This window comes from Harpia harpyja, chromosome 3 (assembly GCF_026419915.1).
Source record: "Harpia harpyja isolate bHarHar1 chromosome 3, bHarHar1 primary haplotype, whole genome shotgun sequence".
Lineage (NCBI taxonomy): Eukaryota > Metazoa > Chordata > Aves > Accipitriformes > Accipitridae > Harpia > Harpia harpyja.
In genome coordinates this window covers 65064994-65089440 of record NC_068942.1, presented here as the reverse complement: position 1 = coordinate 65089440, position 24447 = coordinate 65064994, and the positions used below count along the sequence as shown (strand labels likewise).

Genomic DNA, 24447 nt, shown 5'->3' with positions numbered 1-24447 from the left:
ACAAACAGGTGCAGTTTTGCAGGATGAGACTGTCATGCAGGTATTTTACAGCTATTCAGTTTGGAAGGTATAGACTACATACATGATTTCTACTTTTTCCAGTTTAACATTTCTTTTTCTTTTTGCCTCTCCATATAAGAACCAGAAGAAATTAGTGTAAGTTAAATTATCACCAATCCCCTCCTCCCAACCAATGGAGCAGTAGCCAATGGGCTACTCAAATCACGTATTAAAAAGTCAAGAATTAATGAAAACAATGCCCAAAAGTAATTAAAATCCTATTCCACACAAGAATAAAAGTAGTATTTTGACACTTCTGGAAGAGAAATCAGAACTATGAAAAGTTGCTACTGAATTTTTGTGATAAACACGATGTTAACTATTCAAGTCATCAATACACAGAAACACAAAAGCTGCGCTGAAGAACTGTTGCCATCATCTCCGAGAGGAAGTAGATTAGGATCATGGTTTGCAATACCAGAGTGTTTTTTGACTGCAACAGAAACTAAATTTAGACCCAGTTACATAAAAAATACTAATAGCCTTAACACTTTTAATCAGCATAAGAGGTTTAGAGATACACAAATGATTTAAAGTCTGTTGACTAGTTTTATACTGCATTTGCAATATTGTGCATTAGTAAAATCAGGAAGCTTATGAAAGAAATACTGAAGCATAATAAAATTACATAAAACATGAAAAGCAGGCTATACAGAGTGACTCTAAACTTCGGTACTAACAGACATTTTACCAGAATACATCAAGAACATAATCTCTCTATAGATTCCTGCAGCATGCGGGCTAACCCACCCAGGTAACGCAACAAAAGTACCTGGCAGGTTCAGAAAACAGGCTGGACTCTTTATACATGCAATATTAACTTGTGTGATCCTACAAAGGGCAAAAAATAAAACGCTTACTATCTTGATACCGTTGCACACTGCTGATCCATGGCTAGTGCAACAGCACAAAGCAATCTGGCAGGCTTTCAAATGCCAAGTCTGGCATGGTGACAGGCAATATGCTCTGCCAGCTGTGCAACTCCTTCAGGAGCTGCAAATGGCAAAACAATAATTCCCTGATGATTTTTAAGGAGAGTTCATTATTATGGCTTGCAGAGCACCTACCAATAATTTATGAAGTATTGATCACATCATGCTCAGGGTTTTTTCTCCACAGCACCTAAACAAGCTCCCTGAAAACAACAGAAGACACAATATTGTCCCAATACAAATAATTACTTGGATAAGCTACAACTGTTGCCCTAGGCATGTGGCAAAATTGCAAAATAGGTGGCAATGTTACTGTATGCCCCATCTCCCATTTTTTGATAAGTAATCTACACCATGCAAACATTTTCAGGTTCACATCTTGAAGCATATGCAACAGGCCAGTTAACTAAATATGGGTAATCTTTTTTTTTTTTTTTGACTTGAATAGTTCATTGCACAATGTCATCAGAAAGTATTCCTTAAAAGCCTGTTTCTATCACTGCGTACTAGCAGATACAGTAATTAAACTGACAGTCCTGAGTTTTAGTGATGACTAAGTTCTAGCTACATTCCATTTTTTTCTTTCAAGGATCTTTCAAAATCCTCTTGTACAATTTTTCTATACAATTTGAGTGTTACTACTAATAAAGACATATTACCTACCCCCTTCAGATTTATTTCTGAGAAACACTGGTAGTAACAGCTGAGATGAGCATCCTATAAAACTTACCCAGATGGATTTAAAAGAGAAAAAAAAAGACTAACTTTTAAGCAATTACTGTAAAATATACCTTAAGGCAGGTATTATCATTGATACCTGGCCAGTCACTTCTGAAGCCAACTGTACTTTCTACAAAAATATAAAGATCTGGAAAGGAAGCAGTAGTTTCTCCAGATTAGATTAACTGCAATGGTTTTATATAAAACTACAACTTTAAACAAACCCCAATAAAAGGCTAGCTATTGATTATTTTTTCTTTGCAGGAACTCATTCTCAGTGATTTAAGCCACCTCACTCCAGATCAGAGTTCTTGTTCCAATTTACCTAGCTGTAAAGCAGTCTAGAAAATGACTGTGCTCTGTGTCACAACATTATGGTTTAGAACTGGTGTGAGACAACTAAACCAGACTCCTTGCAGACAAGGCAACTGAGTTAAGTGACAACTCTAAGAAGGTATCGATGAAACCACCAGCTTAAGAAACTGATCACTCCAAGTGTTGTTGCTTAACAATTGTGTTGCTACGAGTTCATTCTTCATAATTGACACCTAAATTTTCCTATAAACTTATTAGCCACAAAGGAAAAAATTTTGGCTGTATCTAAAAAAATCCTTTAATACATTGGAGATGGAATAGTTACTTAGCTGCAAATGTTCTGACATTATTACTTGACATTAAATATTATGCTTTATTTTCTACATCTTAAATACCAGCAAGGGCACCATAGCCACTACCACATGATGAACTCTTTCCATTGATTTCCCTATGTAATTTTCCAAAGTCAACTTTAGAAAAACTGGTACCAACCTTGGGCTGAGTTGGACAGAAAGTTTGTGGTTTGGGTTTTTTTTCTTTTTTAACTGAAATTACCATCATTGCAAATTTCTTTAGAACTGTTTGTCAAAAACACCTTTTAGAGAACTTTTTAGCACTTCAGAAAAACTGAACTGAAAATGAGAAATAAATAATTAAGAAAAGCCTACACAACTGAAATCATGTACTTGCTCGTTATCAAAATTTGTGAATACCAGATTGCAGTTACAAACTATACTTTTTGGCAGATGCTTAGCTCATTATCACTCAGCTGTTGAACCACAGATCCAGCTTGCATCACCCAAGAGGATTATGCAACAGCCAGCAGGTTATTACTGCTTAAAGCTAATATACAAAACTTGCATCTTCATAATATTTTTAGTTCCTATGGATCCCTTTCCAGGAAAACAGCTACATAGCTTATTGGAAGTTGTACTCAAAAATACAGTCTTTTTTTTTTTTTTTTCTCACTTCTTATCACAGTGGTAATACATAACCTATCAAGGAGAGTAAAATTAAAGTGCACTGCATGAAACAATCTAGTTCTCCCATATTTATCAAACTTCCACACTATCACTATGCACAAGACGACATACTTGTCAATTAATAGATATTTTAAATACTACTTCTATAGTCCTCTTCTACCACTGTGAGCAAGCGTTACTGAGCTGAAAGGAGTGATCAGTTCACTTACCACTGAACTGCAACTACTCTTCAGAATTTCTCTGCCAGAAACACTAAGGCACCTTTTAGGACAAGGAATTAAGAATTTTACTAATGTAATTAAAGTAATTTAGATTGATCAAAACAACATGCTCTTTCATTTCTTGGCTACTACTGGTCAAGCAGTGTGATGTACACTAACAGTTCACAACATATACTGCTTATCATGCAGGGAGGATGCAATTTTAGACCATCCAAAACATTCAATGAAATATCTGCCCTGCTGGCAAACTTCATGGAAGATGATTTTCTACAAAAGCTTGTATTATTATAATGGAAGCGTTCAAATTCACTAGAAAGAATAAAAGTACTCTCATTTAAGATGAACGCTGCTCACATCAACTTTGGCTAACTACCCTGTTCTATACTTGCAGGAAACAAGCCACCCAACTGATTCCCATTTACAAAATAAATTCTAGTGATGCAAACTTTGATCTTTGCATCACATCTCTTTTCCAATCAGAAAGAGTCTCAGAGAAGGTGTCCTGGTTTCAACTGGGATAGAGTTCATTGTCTTCCTAATAGCTGGTATAGTGCTATGTTTTTGAGTTAGGATGAGAAGAATGTTTATAACACACTGACATTTTCAGTTGTTGCTAAGTAATGTTTAGACTAAGTGAAAGATTTTTCAGCTTCTCATGCCCAGCCAGCAAGAAGGCTGGAGGGGCACAAGAAGTTGGCACAGGACACAGCCAGGGCACCTGACCCAAACTGGCCAACGGGGTATTCCATACCATGTGACATCACATCTAGTATATAAACTGGGGGTAGTGGGGGCAGGAGGGATTGCTGCTCGGGGACTAACTGGGTGTCGATTGGTGGGTGGTAAGCAATCGCGTTGTGCATCACTTGTATATTCCAATCCTTTTATTATTACTATTGTCATTTTATTAGTGTTATCATTATTAGTTTCTTCTTTTCTGTTCTATTAAACCCTTCCTATCTCAACCCACGCGTTTTACTTCTTTTCCCAATTCTCTCCCCCATCCCACTGGAGGGGGGGGAAACGAGTGAGCAGCTGCGTGATGCTTAGTTGCTGGCTGGGGTTAAACCACGACAGAAGGTAAGACTTCAGACTGTTTAAAGTATTTTTCAAATTAAATTTCAACAGGCAATTTTAAAGATTCTTTTGATCTAGTTTCATTATCCCAGTTTGAACTACCATTGGTTCCTTATGCACTTTTCAGATCAAGACCTAAAATCGTTTACTGTTTACATTTCTTTATCAGATTTGACTGCGAGATCATCTTCCCCAGCACCATCTTTTTAAAACTATGAACACATCTGCAAAAGCCATGAAACAGAATATTATGCAATGTTCAGATCCTTACAGTAAGATTTCTTTTGCCAAAGTCTCAAAAAATTTTAATAGTTTTAAGTGTTTTTCCCCAGGCAATACACTCCCCTTTCCTAACTGAAATATTAATACATGTCATGCCTTATCAAAGAAATCTTGATTCAGCACAAAGTAAATGTTTTAGGGTACAACCATCTAGAACAATTATTTAGATGGGGCGGAGGGGGCAAGGTTTGGGGTTGGTAGGGTGTCTCTTTGCTTGCTTATTCCAAATGAATAGGGTTTGACTGCAATTAAAAGCTAGTACAGATACAGGAGAATTCCTACTTTTCCAAACAAGTTTTACCAGCAAATAGATCTCAAATGCTCTCACGAGATTGTTACTCTAACCGAATGCAGTGCACACTACCTTTCCATTAACAGCTTATTTTGAGAAGTGGATCTGGTTAAGTCTAAATATTGTCCAAGGAAGGAGAACAAGAAAGATTTTCAGTTTCACTTCACCTCCAATATATGTACTGTCAAAGTAAAATGATCAAAAATGAGACTGTCACCCACCATAAAGTTATTTAACTTCAGGGTAAAGCTATATTTAGACAATGGGAACAGCTTAACAATTAATTCTAGAATTTTTTTATTATTATTATTGAAGAGTTCTGCTTCTACATTCCCTTAATCTTTTGAAATACACCTTCATATTCTACTACATAGGCACAGGAAGTAGAGAATACAAAAGCTAGGATTTACCCACAACTACTACAGACTTTGGGGATGAGGGAAGGCAAGTTTCTGCATTTCCTGTGTCTCCACACCCCCTTGGCTCTTCTTAGCTGAGGAATCTGAATTATTCAAGACCCATAGAAAGAAACATTTTTAAATGGCCATTAAGCACCAAAACTAGGTTTGACTGGAAGTTAATATGCTTGCCATTAAGAGCAATAGAGCAAAGAATAAGAAATGGTACTCCTTATCAAATTTTTACTGCTAATGAAGAGGATGCAGAAGTCAGAAAATACAGCTTATAGTCCGTGGCAGCACTGACATTTGCGAAGGTAAGGGGAAATGAATCTTCCATTTCAGATACAAACAAGAACCAGATTAGTAACTCTGAAAATTACACAGAGAAGTTCAGTTATTGTTTAAAGCAAATCACAGTTAAGAACAAAACAAACAAAAAAAAGAAAAGAACAATAATAATATATCAGATAACTGATAGCAGACTAGGCAAAATTCATGGGAATTTGCTTCAGTTCCACACTGCTTGCAAGTAATGAATGCATAGCCAAGGAGCACACCTGCCCCACAACGCAGCTGCAGCCTATGGTATGTTTACTACAGACTTCCTGTATTCCCCTGCATCCCTCTCACTGCCAGAATTGTCCACAAGCCCAGCTTTCCCCAGTCCCAGCACTCAGATGACTACTATCGCCTTGCATATCAGCTTTCTAGGTCTGATTTCAAGCCACACATGCTGAATAGACTAAAAAAGAAGTTAGCTGTTTTGCTCATACTTGAGCCTTTTCCTTAGTGATGGCACTAATTTGGGGTTCTCTTACCAGAACATACAGGAATTTAGTGAATGATAACACCAAACTTTTGTTAAACTTAGCCGAATTTGAATCAGTAGGTTAAAAGTGCCAAACAAAACTGATAGAAAGGTTCACGATCACACTGTCTTTATTCCTTTCTTAAAAACAGCACTATTTTCAGTTTGATTTTCCAAGGGGTGTTTTCTTTATTAGTATGTTCCATGCAGGCATGTGTGATCTCTGCCCACCATAAGCCCTCAAGTTAAAAAGTCCTAAGGCCAATATGATCATGTACAAAGTAATTCACTTTATAAAAGTTCATTTGTATCAGCAACAATAGGAATACAACAGTATTCACCAACAAGCATCCAGTAGCATGTAGATTTACATAGCATTGCTACAAAACAGCTACAAAGACAGAGCATTTCTACGAAGTTCTGGCTGCCAATATAATGGAAAATAAACATTTTTCTACACTTAAAAAAAACAAAACCAAAAAACCCCAACACATTGAGCCATTCAGCCATTCCTAGCCAAGATTTTCTTTGTGTAACAAAATACATTCTCACTCACCATTATATTTTCAAGTTTTTTACATTTTTAATATATATAGTTCTAGCAGTTTGGGTTTGGGGTTTTTTTTCTGTGGCTTTGTTTTGTTTTTTTTTAAACACAGTCTTCAGTTTTGAGTTACTATTTTAAATAGAATAAATAGTCTGTAGATCAAATAGAAAACTAATTGTCAAGAATGAATTGTAAAGTAAATTACCTTTCCATTGACAGCCCACAGGGCTATTTTTTGCCACTTTTTCAAACAGTTTTATTTAAACATACACACAGAAAGCACATATTACATTGCTGTTGTATGTAAAAACAAGCAAGCAACCCTCCACTGCCAAGGCTGGTGGTTCACATGTGGACAGGGGAAAAAAAGGGATTAAATAAACTTGAGAGGCCATTTGTTTGCATAAGTTAATTTCTGAGAAATTAAGGCGCCCAAAACTGTGCTCAGGTTCACCTAAAAAGTAAGGTCAATTCCTAGCATCAGCAGCTACAGTAAGTCCCACTGTCAACTAGAATGAAAAATGGCACAAAACATGCAACTAGAATGAAACATGGCACAACAGCATTAAATACATCACATGAACTCAGATTTCAAGATAAAGGATCTTCCTGAACTTGGGTCATGGCACTCTGAACAAACAGCAGTGCATGGATAAAGTACTTTGAAAGTATTAAAATCAGAACTCAGAAAAGATTTTATAGTTGGCATAATTCTGCAAAAGCTAGAAGTTACAAGTCCTGTAAGTTTGTACAGAAGTTAATCTGAAGCAGACAATTACTGGATTTTAAAGTGCCTGACAATATTATCCAGTCCTCTTAGAGTCCTTTCCAAAGTAATTTTTTGATCCTGCAGATTAATACTTTATATAGAATATGAAATGCTGTTCTGGAACAAATCAGTAAAATGGAGCAGATACGTTAAGATGTAGCCAGATTAACACTGGGGGAAAGTTTAGGTAGTCTAGCTTTTAACATGGGCTATTAAAAATGCACTTTAACTAACCTCCATTTAAAAAAAAATAAACAAAAACCAACCAACCAAAAAAAAGCCAACCAAATAAGAAACACCCACAATCTCAAGACTGTCCCCTCAAAGTTACTAAAAAACAAAAAAACAAACAAAATAACCCCAAAACCAACCACACAGAACCCAAAAAGAACAAAACCAAAGAAAACCACAGTTCCCTATCTAATCTTGTTTTAGAACAGAAGAATGACTTTTATTTATTTTGTACTCTTTGGCAGGGAATCTATGAAATCAAAACACACCCTGACAAATTGAACCCTTCCTGAGAAGGGTTCACAGTCATAAATTAATTTATAATGTGTTATGTGGGAGACGGCAAGTCGTAACAGTTTGAAAATCAACAACATGGAATGTACCAACAGATTTATGAAGAATGACAGTAGCAGTTATTTACATGTTCAGGATAGTTAATTATTCTTTATGAATTAGGTTTCCCCCACATAAATTAGAAAACTACAAAAAGTCAAAATTGGGAGAAATCCCCACTGTCTTTAAAAGTTCAAGTAAAAACATCTTTGCAGCACTTTCCTTAGACAATAGCATATTGCTCATATAAAAGGTCTCTTATCCTATAGAAGTCCTGACAGAGACAGCCTTCCAATCCAATGCGCCCTGTTTCAGTCTGAAACAAAAGACATGTTTCAATTTATTATCTTTACACCAATGAGAAACTTAATTTTCATTCAGAATATTATTTACCAAAATGTTTAAGACACAGAACACCTACCCTGCGAACAGCCACCAGATTGTTGCACACAAGCACTCCTCCTACAAATTCAGCTTGTATTCCTTCTCGCAGGAGAACTTGCTTGAAGTCAGACAGTCTTGGCTCATTCATAAACACAGACTGATGTCCAAGAACCTTTAAACAATACACACAATTTTAATACTTCTGCTACTTAATACCTTCAATTTTTCCAAAGATCTCCTTATCATTGTGTTGGCAGCAGTGTAGCCTAGACTACAGGACTATAAGTGAGAAGATTGGTTCTATTTCTGTTCACCCGCAGCAATACATTTCCAGAATAGAAAGGCCTTAGAAGTTATCTGTCAAGTAAAGGAAAAGTTTCTGTCTTTGCTCACATATTGAAGACAAATGGAAAGCTGACCTTGAAGGTCTCTCTTCCAAGCCATGTTATGCCAGGGACAGAGCTGCAGTAAACTGTACTGCTGATCAGATTAAATACTTCTATGACAGTTGTCATGAATCTGAACAGGCTTTAGAGTTGTCTCCACACTTATCTAACTCCTAGAACAGACTATATTCAGGACTCTGCAAGAGTATCTTAAAAAGCAATTCCAGGACTACAAGGCATTGTAACCATTCAATGAAAAGATAAAATAATATCTACTCACATGCAAAGTATTTTAATTTAAGAGTAAAGATAAATTTCTAGAAAAGATTTAATGAACTCTCAAATCACTACTATAGAAGCAGACGTATGAATTTCAAAGATCTGTATCTCCAGTATATGAAGTATTTTCCATAGCATCAACAAAACGTTAATAAAATCCAAGAGTGACTAAACGTCAATTAATTTCCCAATCTGCAAGTACTAACTACAAATATGAAACATGCTAATTAAAATCTTATCTTCATAAATAGATGGTACTGTATGCTAGGCACTGTTAGCATATGCAAGAGATCATTGTTGCTGAAAAGCATAAAATCTGAACAAAGAACAGTACCAGGTTTAACAAAGAGAAAACCAAACATGAAAATCCAGTTTCAGTTAGGCTTTCATTTGAATAAGATCACTGTATCAACGTCTAAGCACTCAAAAAAGACAAATAAATACAGAGCTCTTCGAAGTCCAGATCAGCATAATTTCTGTACCTCATGAGGTGGCAGAGGTTCCAAAGTAGGAATGATCTCACTCTCCTCACACATCTCCTTGTCATCATCACCAAAGAGGCTTTTCATGGCCTTCTGTTGTGCAATGACACTAGAGTCTGAAGAAGGCATATCTACTTGCATCTCTAAGTCTTCATCTTCCCTCAGCTCTCCCTCTTCCAAAATAACTCCAGTATCCACTTTCGAAACCCGCATGTCCAGAACACCATCTATCCAAGCCAACTCAGCATCCTTGGCTTTACAGAACTGAAGGGAGCTGACAAGAGAATCTTTTAACCTGACCTGGGTTGCACAAAAGTACTGTTAGTTTGATGGAAAATACAGAGAGTTCTTACTTCAAGCTTTAAAAATTAGCAGTTTTCCTTTCACTGTCTCTCCGCATAGGTTCGATTCACACTCTTTTGGGGAGGGAAAGGAGAAAATTGGTATCACCAAGGCAGTATGTTTTAAAATATAATTCTTATAACCCTCACATCACTACTTAACATAAAAAGCAGCAGAGATCAATACCTTTTGTGTCTTGGTTAAAATAAAAGAAGAACCTATACAACTGCAAACTTGAGTTAAACTTACAGCAAGTGCAATCAATTCCTTTTAAAACACCAGAAACTTTTTTTGTGGCCAAGAAGTTCCTCAGTTGGCCTTAGTAAATCTAAGGAAATTTTCTATAGATACATTTAGGTTACTGGACAGCAGTTCCAAATTTCAACCCTCCAAAACAAATTATAATTAATATATTATTGTAAGAAGGGATGTTGTAAATATCACATTTTAAAGTGACCAAAACATTACCTTACACTGATTCCTCTGGTGCATTCCAGGACCTTAACCCATTAAATAAAGCCCTACTCTGAAAGACTGTTATCCACATGAGATTGTGCATCATGCCCATAGCAGAATCAAGACTGCAACTGTACGAAGGATACTGCAACTATCTATCCATCTGCAACACAGTTCACTGAAAAGACACTGGGATTCTGATGCCCCACTCATATCTATTATTTTCTAATTCAATGTCTCCAGTGTACTTCATCTGCCCAGAAAGCTTCAAACAGAAAAGCAAACTAAAGCTATGCAGAAGATTGAATTTCCCCTTTATATATATATATTAAAAATTTATACTAAATATGAGACAATTACAATTTTATTCAGATAAATATTTTGTGGAAAAAAAAAAATCACAATCCTGTAACTTCTTGCACACTAGCAATCCTCATAGCTTTAAAAAAAAAAAAAACCAAACCCACACAACAAAAAACCAACAACCAACAAACCAAACACAGAAAACACTGCTGTTTTAAAACCGTCAGAACGGGATAATTTTGAATAACTGGAACTTTTCACTTGCTACAGGGCAACAGATTCTTCTCTGGAAAGAAGCAGAAATACCTCTTTCAACAATTCTACTGATGTTTTTCTATTAACTTTAAAAGGACAGAAGCAATAAAGGACTAATCCTAAAGTGCACGTGAGAGACTTTCCTCTAAACAACTTCAAAAGTTGAATCAGGACCATACACAATTTTCACATACTTCAGACAAATTAGCCAAGTTTTCTTATTTAGAGCTTAACCGTGAAAATTAAATGCAATATAGCAACACATATTGCATATCACAACATGTATTATAACCTTACTTTCCAAGAACCATCACATTAACTTTTTTCAGGCACTAGGTGTGTCTTATTTATTTACTGATAACATTAACTTGCTCCTACCTTTACATGTTCATTCTTAAGTATTATTTAGGCACAAAGGACTTTTTTTATCTTTGCTTTCTAAGGCTCCCCTTCAGATTCCAAAAAGAATCCTGAATTACAAGTACTGTACAGTGGTACTCTAAATATAGGCATTATAAAGCTATTAAGACTTGAGTAAAGTAAATTGATGTTCCCATGGACATGAACCTCGCCTTTTGCACTACAGGTAAAAACGCACTGATCCCATGTTTAAGCTCTTAAACACTTCTGAATAGTAAGTATAAGGAGAATGCTTACCTAGAAGACAGAAAAATGCTACTAATGTCTTGATCACACAAAACCAAGTGTACACACAGGTAATATCATCTCGCCTCTCCCAAAGGACGGAGGGCCAAATTAGAGTCTGCCAATACAGCTCTACTACAGTTCACAGTAGTTACACAACTAACAAATTCCAGTACCTTACCTGGTAAATGTGAGTTTCACTGGTTGCATCTACAGTTTCATGCAGTTTTGGCATGTAAACTTTAATATCTTTTCCACCAAAAGCTCTGCAACATTCTGCAAGGTCCTGACTGGCCTCAGGTGGTCCGTGGACAATGATCAGTTGTCTCGGTTTCATTTGGTTAATAATTTTTTTAATTGAGTCCCCATCTGAGCGTCCTTCATAGTCAATGTATGTAACTCTGGCTCTAGTTTGAATTAAAAACCCCCAAGAATAACATTTTTTAGTTTAAAAGATTAAACCTTCGAGTGCTCCAAAATATTTCATTTAAAAATGGAAGATATTTTGAAATCATTCTACATCAGCAAAAGCTGTCAGCACAATATATATTATGGATCAGTAAAATACAGACCTGCCAAATATCAGCATGTATGCGTACTTAACACCATAAATTCCCAACATTCACTTACATAGTTATCCAAAACACGAGATAAGCATGTTTGAGTAAGTTCTTCTTTTAACAAAATACATATATATACACTTGAGTATCTACGCTAACATACTATTGTATCATTTGTTCTTCCTCCTTCACTTGTCTCCCATCAGACAGGGAACAAACTGCAAATTTCTTAAGACAGTGAGGAACTGTAACACTCTGTACTACGCTCCCAGAAAGGCTGGCAAAAAAATAACTTAGATTACTTGGGGGAAAAAACTAAAAAGCAAGCCCTTTTCCACTTTCTCACTTCCAAGCTAGCCTTTTATCCAATTTGAACCATACCCATGCCACCATTTTAGCAGAAGTGACAAGAACAACAAAGCCACTCACTTAATTTCCATGGATTCTGTTGCAGAAATACATTTGGTAGGAACATCTGACAAATCCTGGTCCATAGGCTCTTCTCCATTTGTCAAACCAGATTCTAATTTGCTTTTTTCTTCTTCTGTTGCTTGAAGTTCTGGAACTAGAAAATCCTCAGGTCTAAAGAATGAAAGGCATTTTTCTTTTAGTAGTCTTACACTAAAACCAAAGCACTACATAATATAAAAACAAACAATGCTGATTATTACTACTGAGATGTTTTATAATTGTTATTGCCAACAATTTTATTACACTTGCCTTCAATATTTCCATATTTGAACAGAAGTCATTTGGAAATTATCACCTTCCTATCTTAACAAAGATATCTTGGGAAATACTAGCAAATTGAGGATTCCTAGCAGTATTCCTTACGCAAATAAGACAAGTATCGCTAGATTTTTCTAGGCTGAACAATGTTCTTCCCCCCATCATAAATTTATCAAAATTATGTGTAACTTAAAGCAGGAAAAAAGTCAGGTTAAAAAAAAAAATCAATTAAATCTTACAAGATTTAAAAAAAAAAAAAAAAAAAAGCCTGGAGTGGAAGCACATCCTAAGAGGTGTGAACATGTGAACACAGGCCAAGGATCAGCACTCTGCAGCTTCAATCCTATCATAAGCTTCCTGTGAGACTTAACACAAACTGCCTTAACTGTTCAAAAGTTACTGTGGTTGGGAGAGTACAAAATTATGATTTTTATTTTTATTACTTCTGGTTTTGAATTATTTCATAGCTACTACATGTTAGTATACATTACCACCACATACTTGATAATCTCGCCATATTCATCCCATTTAATTCTTTCTTCAGGGGCTGGAAACATTGGGTAAGATTTCTTTGCCTGTTTGAAGAAGCTTCCTTTCCGGCTACCTTCACCTTTCATCATCAAATCATGTTTGGTCTTATGTACAGTTGGCTGATCAATATCCTCTTCAGCATCACTCTCATCACTGGAATCAATATCTGCCCTGAAATGACATTCCAAAAAAACTAGCACTTCCTTTTTTCCTTCAGGTTTAATATTACATAAACACACTGACTGGAAAATAACAGTTGACATAACACTAACCAAGGACAAGGGCAGTTTACGTATCTGAGAAAGAGCTCGCAGTCAAACAGCAGATGAAACAGATCTATAATAACAAGAAGATTAAAAGACAACCACTCCCAATTCCTCAGTGCCCTCAGACAAGTCTACCAGCACTATGATTTTCATTTATCCCTCTAAATGGTTGAAGCAGCAGAATGAAATCTCAACTCTGACTATAACAGAAGAATGCAAGACCAGCCAATATACTTACTCTTTAGACTGTTCTAACTTCTTCGCTGCTTCTTTCTTCAGTTTCTCCTTTTCTAGGTATTCTTCAAGCTCTTTTCCTTCCAACTTGACACGTTTTCTCAACTGCAGACAGAATTAAAATTAATATTGTGAGTAGCTGACATGATTTTACTACTTTTCCTACACACTGCTGGCTAGAATATTTGTATTTAAGTACCAAGTGCAAGTACAACTTGTATGTCACATACAAGACAAGATTATGCAAACATGTGGCACCTTGGCATGGCAACATCATGACAAAGTAATCAATTAGTACAGTCTACTTTAACAGAACAGCATTTCTAAAAGTATTAAAATCAAATAGCTTTACAAAAATTTCTTGAAACATCTTCAGGAAATATCTCTAATATGTGAATGCAAATATTCTGAGATGAGCAGTGTTTTTTATAATTTTTGTGTCACTAATGTCAAACCAGAAAAACCTGGCAAAGTCATACTAGCAGGCAAAACAATGGTAAGTTCTGTTTCTTATTTTCTGAAAATCAAATTAGAGTATAGGTCACACTAAATAATACTGAATTCTAGTAACAGTCTAATACTGTAATTCAATGCTCCCAATCCAATCTAAAACTAAACTAAAGCTGCATCATCAGGATTGAAATTATCACTGCAAACACAGGGGTCTCCCATAAGCTAGAAATGTTTACGAGAGAAGTAGACACAGGTATATAAATTATTGAAAACAATTTGAAAGCATGAATAATAATTAATTGTGTTATAATTTCTAACTTTTGCTTATCTTTCTAATTCTGGTGGGATATACTATACTAATTTGACTTGATTCTCCCCTCATCCAAAACCAGAGTATTTTCCAGCAAGAATAATCCATTATATATTGTGATCTGTACATCAACTGCAAGCAGAATTTCTTCTATTATAACCAAACCACAAAGTGTTCTCTAAAAATAAATATTTAAAAGCAACTTCATGCTCATCTCTATGGAATATGAATTTTGCCACACCACCAAAAAGCATTTTGCAGTTCCCAGTATGAGACCTATTTTTATGTAAGTTTATCCACAATTGGTTAAACATGCAACACAGTGATTTCAGATTTCCCTCTGCCACTAGAAGCATTTTCAGTAGATCAAAAAGGAAACTAAGTTCTGTTTTGCTCATATGCCCGCAGATGACCCACAATAAAAAACTTTGAGATATACAGACAGCTCTTACCTCAATATCTATAACTTTTTCAGAAGGATTATCAATCAGGAATCGTGCTAGTGTTCCAGGTGTAGTGCGGTAAGTTAAAATTATAGAGTTTTTGGAATCCTGGCACCACTGAATGAAAAGATCTCTAGAAAACCCACACTCTAGGTCAGGCTGACTGGCAAGAACCACTTTTGGACTAGGCACTCGAGCCAGATCAGACAGACTATGACATAAGGAGAGATGGCGGAACTGAAAAGGATTGTTTCTCTTGTCTTCAAAGCACCTCATCAACTTGTCACTCATCCATTCAACCTAAAATATGCATTAACAAAAAGTTACCTATAAGAATACAAGTTCTACAATAATGTACAAACCTGATATGATGTACAGGACGCAATATGCACGTGATTACACCGGTGTTTCTCAGCAAGTGTAGAAATAATGCTGAGCATAAACAACACAGAAACAAGTACTTTATGTCTTCTTTTTTAACAGCTATAAACTATGCTAATAAGTCTTGTGATAACAACAGAAATGAGTATCAAGAAACATGCCCATAGCCATGACTGGACTCTGTGTTACTTGATCAAAAGATATGAGACACAAACATGTACTATAGAATAAGGACAACACCCAGCATTTAGCCATTTTTTACTGTTAAGAAGAAAAACAAAATGCTTTTGCATACATTCCATTACTCTCTTCATAACTGCATTTTAAAATCAAAACAAACCTGTGATTTGGAGAACTCCACTACATTGTAGCTGACGTTATTCAAAAGTGCTAGAGAGTAGACTCCTAATCCTGCATCTTTCGTTCTCCAGATCTGATCAAGAAGTTGAGCAAGTTCCAGAACTCTGCCTGCTGTATCCACGGCTATTAATACGTTTCCATCACCTCGTAATGTCTCCAAAACATTAGCTAAGAAGAATTAAAAACATTAAAAACCCACTTACACTTTGAACCAAAATTAGAATGTTTGTGGCTTGGCTTTTTTGGTTTGTTATACCACACTAGCAATCATAATTAAAAGCAAATTGAACACAGAAATAAATCAAAATTCAAGAGAGATCCAAAACCACATTTCCACCAAAATTAAAGGGAGCTGGAGTTTTCTTGGTAGCTCCGAAGATCTCTCTGCCTTGATACTACTTTTTCTCTCTTTATAAAAAACAAACAAAAAAACCCCAGTAAAATGGAGTTTAAAAAAGAATGTGCTGAGGAAGGTAATTTAAAAATCCCTTAAGAGATTAATTGATACTGGGTAAAATACACTTTTTTCAGATAAGGTTCATTGCGTTCAGGAAAATGTTTAACCCACAGGATCAGTACCACCAGAAAAGAGTAATTCAAAATTTGTTACATTTTAATAAAGGTTCTTAGTTTGGATAGTTATGAATTTCTCATAGAAAAACAATTTACAGTGGCTAATAAATCACATTATTGCTATTTTCAAGCCCAAACAGAATACATACTTAGTAGCTGTTCATCTCTTTGCTTCCTCCTGGGTTGTACGTAAGTAGCATTAAATGAGTCTGTAATAAGCAATGAAGGCCTGCTCAACATTTCCAAGGAACATCCATTCAGATGGCTGTGGAAAAAAGGCAAAATCTCACTTTTTGCATTTGTATTTTATGAGAAAAAATAAGACAGCTAGCTTCCAGATGTTTGCATGTACAGAAATCAAACTCCCCAGTAGCTGAATGTTTCCTGCTTCAAACTTAGAAATAAATAAAACTGAGTGGAATGAAGAAACCCAGAGCTAATGCTTGTTTCAAATTGATCAATCTGAATGCAAGTGAAATTAGTGGTCATCTTAGAACTGGAAAGGCACTACTACTACCATACCTGTTTATCACACACTAAACAATGCACACCTAACACAACATCTAAGAAATATGTATTGCTATGTCGAACTTACATCTCCCTCTTGTGGTTGAAATCAACTGCATAAACAATTTCTTCCTCTCCATCCTTGACAATCTTCCAAATTGTGCCTCCTATCATGTGGCCAGCTGGCAATGGTGTGATTGACAAACCATGTCCTTTGCCTACAAAAGTTTTCAGTATTTTAGGTACATTACATGTATTAAAATCCATTACTCTGAATAAGAGAGAGTAATTTTAAACAGCTGAATGCCGAAATTATTACTGGGGAATAAAAGTCAAATGAACTATGAAAAATCAGTAACATATCTATCCTTCCCATCTAACCACTAACTTCAAAATTTTTTGCAATTCACTTCTATTTTGCCTCCACAAAAAGAAACTAAAGTGAAGATCACTTCTTCCCTCCACCACCCACCAGTATTCAGAGGCACTGCAGAGCTGCTGTAACTACAGACCTAAACAACAGTAAATGATATAACAAACGTATTGCATGCAAGCAAGTACACTGGTGAAAGGCAGACTCCTCTCTGGGGCAACACAAAATGTTTCATATATCATTCACTGTCTAGGTACTTAAAACACACATATAAATTACACAAACTGGAAGTTTTCCAGAATGACAAACATGCAAGTCAAACAATACCAGGAAAGGTGTTCATGTGCTGCAGTCAGGGATGACTAATCTTTTCAGCACCTGATGCCTTTTTTTTTTTAAATAATGCACTGTTGCTCCTCATCACTGGTGCTAGCCCATATCTTTGTCAGATTAAAACTAGACCATCCCATGACCATTACTCACTGACTTCACTGCATTCCACCAACTTGAACAGAAGCACACAGCTTTAATAATAATTAAAACATATATTATTGGATGGATGCATCCGTTGAGTCTTTCTGAGTCACTTCCATTAAATATGAAAAAAGTAGGGTGTTTTAAAAAAGCTGTTCACTAAAATTACTTTTAGGATGTAAAAGTTAGCAGCATGGACATAGCCTTGCTACAAATATTTTGAAAAAGGGTCAGCAGACTTTCAAGGATGGCATCCCACTTCTATTTTCCAAATAACAGGGCAAGTATTTTGGCAAGCAGCATTCAGGAACTAGGACATACTGCATCTCAGAGACAAGCTGCTGGTGGTCAGCTTGTACGTGTCTTTGTTCAAGAACATGGTTTCCATTTCATTCTGATCTTTAAATTCAACAAGAGTGAAAAGCTGCACAGTTCCTAGCAATAAGCTACACTAAGTATCATTCAGAGTCAGTGAAGACCTCATTAAATCATACACATGCTGTAACTTAATCTCTGCAACCTATCCATTCTCTAGAAAGCTTTCCTTTGTGTTACTGGTTACTGAAGAGTTCTGAGGTATCTACCACTAGGCATGAGTAAATGCTTTTGAGAGACATGCGCTAATTCCAAGAAAAGTTACAAAAACACAAAAGAGAAACAAATCTCTAAATATGCTTTGGCATGACCTCCTCCTCGTTAAGTGGAAATTCTACCCACTTCCACATACAATTACTGAGGCAAACACTCAGCTGATATAGACTGACGCACACTGCTACTGAATTCAGCCCTGCAAAATGCACATTTCAAAACTTACTCCCTTGAAAAAAAAAAAATTACTTTAACTCTTAATGACTCTGCTGCCTTTCACTAAAAGTCATTTATTGAAACTTTAGTGACAACTTTACCTTTCAAGTTCACAATCTGAGAAAACTTCAGCTGTTGTATCTTATCAAAGGCTGCATCTACATCATCCAACGTAAAGAGTGTGAAATCTTCAGTATTATGGCGGGACTAAAACAAATAAGAAGTATAGAGCATTCAAGAACATGAGCACTCTACCATATCAAAGGTGTTGTGTATGAGAGTATCAACTTAAGTATACCTGGTAGAGATCATACATAAACATCTGTCCCATTTTATATACAGGAATAGTTGCATAAATTGCACAATTCAACCCCATTTTTCCAACTGCATATGGAAGAGCACCAAGGTGTAGAGGGTCAGGATGAGAAAGAAGAACAGCATCAACCTGGTGTACGTGTCTACAAAAAGAGGGACAACAGAAGTTGGTGAAAAGAGTTCTGTATGGTGTTAGATACTCCCTATTATGGCTACTTTGAGAACACATACACAGTCTGAATGCCAAACAAGAAAACTTAAATCCTTCCACCTTTAGAACAAAGTTTTAAAAATCATAACTAAAAATTACAGCTATTTCCAAATCTTCGAGTACTTTAAAATGCAAGTGACTTCTGAAAACATAATTTCAAGGTCTGGAAGACTTAAGTTTCACACCAAATTCTTAATTAAAAAGACCTTAATATATACCTGGACACCAGAAAGTACATTAACTGAGGGGCCAAAAATACTATCAATGCAGACATGCTACAACTTTTCTCCTGATGAGAAAGATCAAGTAACAGGACCAAAGACACCACCATCCTTGAACTGATAAGGATCAAATCAAAATATATTTCTTTAAAAACAGAAAAGGTCAAATATATCATTTAAGTGGTACATAAATTTGGGGAGTTTTATTAATTTTAAAAACTGAAGTTTTTTTTCTTGCAAAGTGTCGCATAAAATAAGAACTCAGACTAAAAACTTACCACCTATCATAACTGAAAAACTTGAGGGCATAAAACACATGCAACAAGTGAAAATACAAGTTGGGCTGAAAGCTTTTTGTTCCCTCACATAGTAATCAGGGCACAGACATTCTTCTCAATGGCTGTTATTAAAAAGGGGATTTAATCTAATTGCTTCTCAGGTAAGACAGTCAAAAAATTTTATAAATTATCCTCACTCGAAAAATTCTATAAACTATCCTTACTACCTACTAATCCTCAATTAAGACTTCAAACACTACAAGTGTGTCAATGCTAGAAAAGTGAATTTATAAAAATAGCATCGCAAAGCTTAGCTTCTTTCAGGAATTTCCATGTTTCAGTCCTAACCTTGTAATCAATGCTTGCATCAGCAAGGCTCCTTGCTGTAAACCTGCAGAAGTTCAGTATTAAAGTCTAGACAGGTTTATTTCTTTACAGGGCTGGGATAACTAAGAGAAGCTGTTTTCCTGACTGACAGTCTATTCAACTTGAAACAAGAGGCTAGAGTTGAACCAGTTTGTATTCCACCTACATACACTAAGGATTCTTTCATTTAAAACTTAGTTAACCATTCCAAATTAGTTTAGAGCCAAGGTCAGTCTTCTCTGTGTGATGTTTATGAAAAAAACAAAACAACCAAGCCAAAACAAACACAGAACAGTTTGAGAATTACAGTTAAAAGATGTAACTCAGTAGACTCACAAGAAAAAACCAAAGCTTTTACTGAAAATGTTTCAGCAGCATAATTCCCTTCACATAAAACATACTTCAAACAACAACAAAAGAACAGTTTTGTATTTAACATCACCATACGCATACCATTACATGATATTTTGAAAACTTTCAGAAAAGTACAAAACCTATTAAAAAAAAAAGTGTATGAACTGAAGTACTTACTTCCTCAGAGAATCAATAATATCCATAGAAAAGTTTTCATCCCAGCCACAGTCCAAAAGAAAACGAAATTCATCTACTTGTAACAGATAGCAAAGGGCAGATTCCTCCTGCACCCCTGAAAGCGTAGTTAATTTGATAATCGATGTCATTTTCCTCTCCAACTGTTTAATCTCCAAAAGAACCAATCTGAACGGGGGAAGAAAATATTTCATTGACTAAACCAAGGGAAAAGTCTATTTATTTAGATCTAACTTCATACATTTCTGAGAATATGCAGGATAACATGCGGGAATACTGTTCAATACAGCTACTGGATATCGATTAACTCTCAGATAGTAACTTTTGATCGTTGTAGGTCTTTTGTTATTAGAAAGAGGGTTTTTTTAACAAGGAATAAAAAAAAAAAAAGGCTCACTAGGAGCAGTGCCGTTAACAGCGGCTCCACCCGGGGGCGTATGGGGGCACCGGGACATGGCGCATCCAGGGCTGTGGCCCCGCAAGCCCAGCGACTGCCCGAGGCGGGGCGGGGGGGCCAGCACGGGGCGGGCCGGGGGCTCCGCGCGGCGGCTCCAGTGCCCTGCCGGGCCCCGCCGCCGAGACCGCGGCCCGGCCCTGATGGGGCAAACCTCGCCGGCCGGGCCCGGCGTTAAGGGGCCGAGTCCTGCGCCCACGCCAGTCCCGAGAGGAAGAGGAGAAAGAGGAAGATGAGGAAGAGAAGGGCGAGCTCGGCGACGACAAGCCGAGCGCTTCACGCCTCAGCACCGGGCCGAGCCCGGCTCCCCACGGGGAGGAGAGGGGCATTCAGCAGCAAAGGCTGGGGCCGGCCCGCAGCGCTGCCCCCCGAGCCGCCGCCGCCGCCGCCGCTACCTGCCTCGCGGGCCGCCCGCGCGCCGGCCTCCCTCAAGCCCACCGGGGCCCGCGCCCGCCACCTCCGCCCCGTGCGGCACCCTCCGCCATCTTGCGGGAGGCGGGGAGGAGGAGGAGGTAAGGTGGAAGGGTAACGGACGGCACCACCGCGAGGCCGCCGGGGGTGAGGGCCCTCCTCCCCCTCTCGCTGCGCAGCCGGTGGTCTCTCCCGGCCTGCTCGCGCCGCCCGTTGCCCTTGGTGCGGCCGCTGCGCGGGGCCCGTCGGCAGCGAGGAGCGGTACCGGCTGGGGCCCGCGCGGGGGGCGGGAGCAGCCGAGAGGGTGTTTCCGTGGTACCGACGTCCGTCTGCGCTGGGGGCGCCTCGCCCTGTCCCCTGTCCCCTTCGGCCGGGACACGGGGCCGGGGAGTGGGAGCGCCCCTCAGCCCTGGGGCTTTATGGCGCTCTTGCCCCCGCGGGCACGGGCGTGCGGGGGGCGGTCGGGTTCCCAGGCAGGCTGGGGGCAGCGTTTCTCCGCGCCCGGCGGAGCCGGGAGGCTGGCGGGGCCCTCCCGTGGGTCGGTACCGTGAGCGCCGGCCCGAGCCGCCATCGCGGGCGACGGAGGGAGGAGGGACCGGGAGAGGACAGGGCTTCCCGCCGTGCTCCCTCCCCCACACCGCCTCGGGTGTTCGGTGTGCCGCCGGCCCGCAGCGGCTGTGAGAGGAACGGCGCCGTTGGTGCCTGTCCTCTGTAATTAGCATGCCGTTTTGAGCTCGCGGCTGTATGACTTCTTTGGTGTCTCTTGTAGCTTGCAGCAAGACGCTAATCTGGAAGGCTTCGGTTGGGTTGGAAAAGGCTCGCTGGGTTTTAGAAATGTCCGTTCTTCCTTATCTGTCAGCTCCCCACCGAATGTGCAGCGTATCTTTCAGCCTTGTTACAGATAGTAAAGCGTCTGTCTGCAGGAGTTGAGGTTATAAATGCATTTGTAGCGTTTTACAGAACAGCAAACTTCTGTATTGCTAGAGTTACTTTAATGGATAAATTAGTCTAGGACATTTAACAGGAACTGTTTCACCGGGGATATCTTAAAAGAGATGTTCTGTTTCTCTTCCATTTTAGGATAAAATCCTATTTCCCAGGGCCAAGAGTTAGTTAGGATTATTTCTAAGAACCCTGTGTACGGATCTGTGAACAGCGTGTGTCTTGTAGGAGGTGTTTGATGGCCTTCGTGTTTATTATGGTGTTGTAGGATCCTAGAAAGTGAGATTAAAGGTGCCAGGTGTGCAACAGTTTCCATGTACAGATCTATCAGTAACTCTTACCTGTTAATGCTTTTCTTTCTAGCAGTCATGGTGAATTTCGCCCAAGCTGTGCGTGATCACTGGGTTCACATCCTTGTTCCCTTAGGATTTGTGATTGGATGCTATTTGGACAGAAGGAATGATGAAAAACTGTCTGCCTTCAGAAACAAGAGCTTACTATATAGAAGGTCTGCTTTATGATGCCTCTTAAATATATAAATAGTTACCTTGTAGAGTGCTTCTCTGTTCTTTTTGAGAGTCTTTAAGTATGACAAAAAAAATCAGTGATGTTGTCAAAATATTAAAGGGAAGAAAGCCCTAAAAATTTCAGCAAGCATACATGAAGGGTTATACAATAGGTCACTAATGCCCTCTGAATATCGGGGCTTTAGGAGCCATCTTAGTCATTAAAGAAAGGATCATTAACTGCTGTCAAGTTCTTAGTCATGAAATGCGGAAACCATCATTTTCTCTCTCTCTAAAACTTCAGCAGGAAACACTGCTTAAATTTTAATTTTCAACTTTTCAGTGGATTATCACAAGCTTCTGTCTTAATTTTAAAATTATCACAGTGCATTTTAACTAATTATAAATTTGTGTCATTTAAAAATAATCAAGTTTTTTAAAATTAATACAACATCTATGTTGGCAACTGCTGTACCTTCACTGAAGGATGTGATTATATACACTGATCACTTTGGGCTTAGTGGCTGACTTCTCAGGGAGAATTTAGATAACTTAATGCATTGCGTCATCTATGTCAGTTCTCCAAATTCTGTATTAGACCATAGGGTTAATGAAACAGAAAAAAAAAATCATGCTGCATAGCATGGACTAATAGTAGGAACGTTATTTTCAGTTTGCAGGTAGATTTTTTTTTTTTACTCTGGTCTCACCTAAATTAGTTCTGAGTAAGAAAGTAAGCTTACGACATAATCCACCCCACTGTTACATTAGGACTTTCCTTACTGCAGTTGCGGGTGAAGTTGGGCTGGTATTTCAGCATATTGCAAAAATCCCCTCTGCTTTCACACCTAGTTCTCTTCCCACCAAAGCAGTGATTTTTCTTTTATTGAAAAGAAGTAGAATTTTTCTTTTTGGATCCCATTATGTAAAAAGTGTGTTAACTCCTCAGAGATCAACTGGTTTTTGCTTCCATTTAAATGAAGGGGAGTTAAGAGGACTCAAGCCATTGAAGCTTTGGAAAGAAAAGAGGAAGCTTCTCAGTATTGAAAGATTTTTAACTGACAACGATTGCAAGGAAAGATGAATTTATACATAACTCTCAAAATTAAGGTGTTGTAGAATAATTAATTACATTTATTAGTAATTATTCTGCAAAAATTATCTTAATTTTAGTTTCTTTCCTTTCTTTCCACACAGAGAGTTGAAGCCTGGTGAAGAAGTTACATGGAAATAAAGGCTGCTGATGAAATGGAAAATATTTTCGTTTGATTACTCATCGTATCTCACAAGTTGAAAGACTAGGATTATGGTTTTTATCTTGAGAGAATATGTAAAGCTACAGAAAAGGACACCTGCAATTCATCAGTGCTAGTTTAATTTCCAATCTTACTTTTTGGAAGATGATTTAATTACATGGCTAGTATGCGTTCAGGAATTCCATTAGTCCATAAGTGTTGAGAAACTTTTGTCCCCAGAAATCACACCCTGGAGCAGGGAGGGGGAATTATGTAATAAAGAAAAACTATGCAAAAATTACTGAACGGTATGGTGTGGAGTTCATGTATTTCTAGCTAATTTATGAACTCGCCTTGAAAGGAATACTTAACACGGACCCAGAATGTATGTGGTCGACGGTTGTTTGTTTTTTTTTTCATTGAATCGAAACAAGTTTGTTTCCAGATTCCCTGTGTAG

General features: G+C 37.8%; 2 protein-coding genes across 4 annotated transcripts; one reads left to right on the top strand and one right to left on the bottom strand.

Moving 5' to 3' along the window:
- Window positions 1–7833: 7833 nt before the first annotated feature.
- CPSF2 (cleavage and polyadenylation specific factor 2) lies at window positions 7834–21451 on the bottom strand. Of its 2 annotated transcripts, XM_052783014.1 has the most exons (15): window positions 21291–21451; window positions 20424–20609; window positions 18800–18959; window positions 18603–18708; window positions 16939–17068; window positions 16493–16608; window positions 15751–15938; window positions 15039–15329; window positions 13828–13928; window positions 13294–13494; window positions 12493–12645; window positions 11685–11910; window positions 9503–9802; window positions 8393–8527; window positions 7834–8287 (listed from the first exon to the last, which is right to left on the bottom strand). In XM_052783014.1, exons 2-15 carry the CDS (start codon window positions 20570–20572, stop codon window positions 8195–8197), a joined length of 2349 nt encoding a protein of 782 aa, XP_052638974.1. In that variant the 5' UTR covers window positions 20573–20609; window positions 21291–21451; the 3' UTR covers window positions 7834–8194. The 2 variants fall into 2 exon arrangements, with proteins under 2 accessions (XP_052638974.1, XP_052638973.1); XM_052783013.1 differs by lacking the exon at window positions 21291–21451 and having other exon boundaries at window positions 20424–20916.
- On the top strand, window positions 21444–24290 carry NDUFB1 (NADH:ubiquinone oxidoreductase subunit B1). 2 transcript variants are annotated; one of them, XM_052783016.1, is made up of 3 exons: window positions 21444–21567; window positions 22612–22756; window positions 23952–24290. In XM_052783016.1, exons 2-3 carry the CDS (start codon window positions 22617–22619, stop codon window positions 23986–23988), a joined length of 177 nt encoding a protein of 58 aa, XP_052638976.1. In that variant the 5' UTR covers window positions 21444–21567; window positions 22612–22616; the 3' UTR covers window positions 23989–24290. The 2 variants fall into 2 exon arrangements, with proteins under 2 accessions (XP_052638976.1, XP_052638977.1); XM_052783017.1 differs by having other exon boundaries at window positions 21467–21567; window positions 22615–22756.
- Window positions 24291–24447: the final 157 nt, after the last annotated feature.

What these genes read in the sequence shown, in the direction of transcription:
- NDUFB1 (XM_052783016.1), top strand. Translation starts at nt 22,617, where the DNA reads ATGGTGAATTTCGCCCAAGCTGTGCGTGATCACTGGGTTCACATCCTT. An exon ending in AAGAGCTTACTATATAGAAG is followed by an intron (nt 22,757 to 23,951) that starts GTCTGCTTTATG and finishes CTTTCCACACAG; the next exon opens with AGAGTTGAAGCCTGGTGAAG.
- CPSF2 (XM_052783013.1), bottom strand. Translation starts at nt 20,635, where the DNA reads ATGAAATATTTTCTTCCCCCGTTCAGATTGGTTCTTTTGGAGATTAAA. An exon ending in ATTATTGATTCTCTGAGGAA is followed by an intron (nt 18,960 to 20,423) that starts GTAAGTACTTCA and finishes CTCTTTTTGTAG; the next exon opens with ACACGTACACCAGGTTGATG. An exon ending in AAAAAGTTATAGATATTGAG is followed by an intron (nt 13,929 to 15,038) that starts GTAAGAGCTGTC and finishes TTCTGTCTGCAG; the next exon opens with TTGAGAAAACGTGTCAAGTT.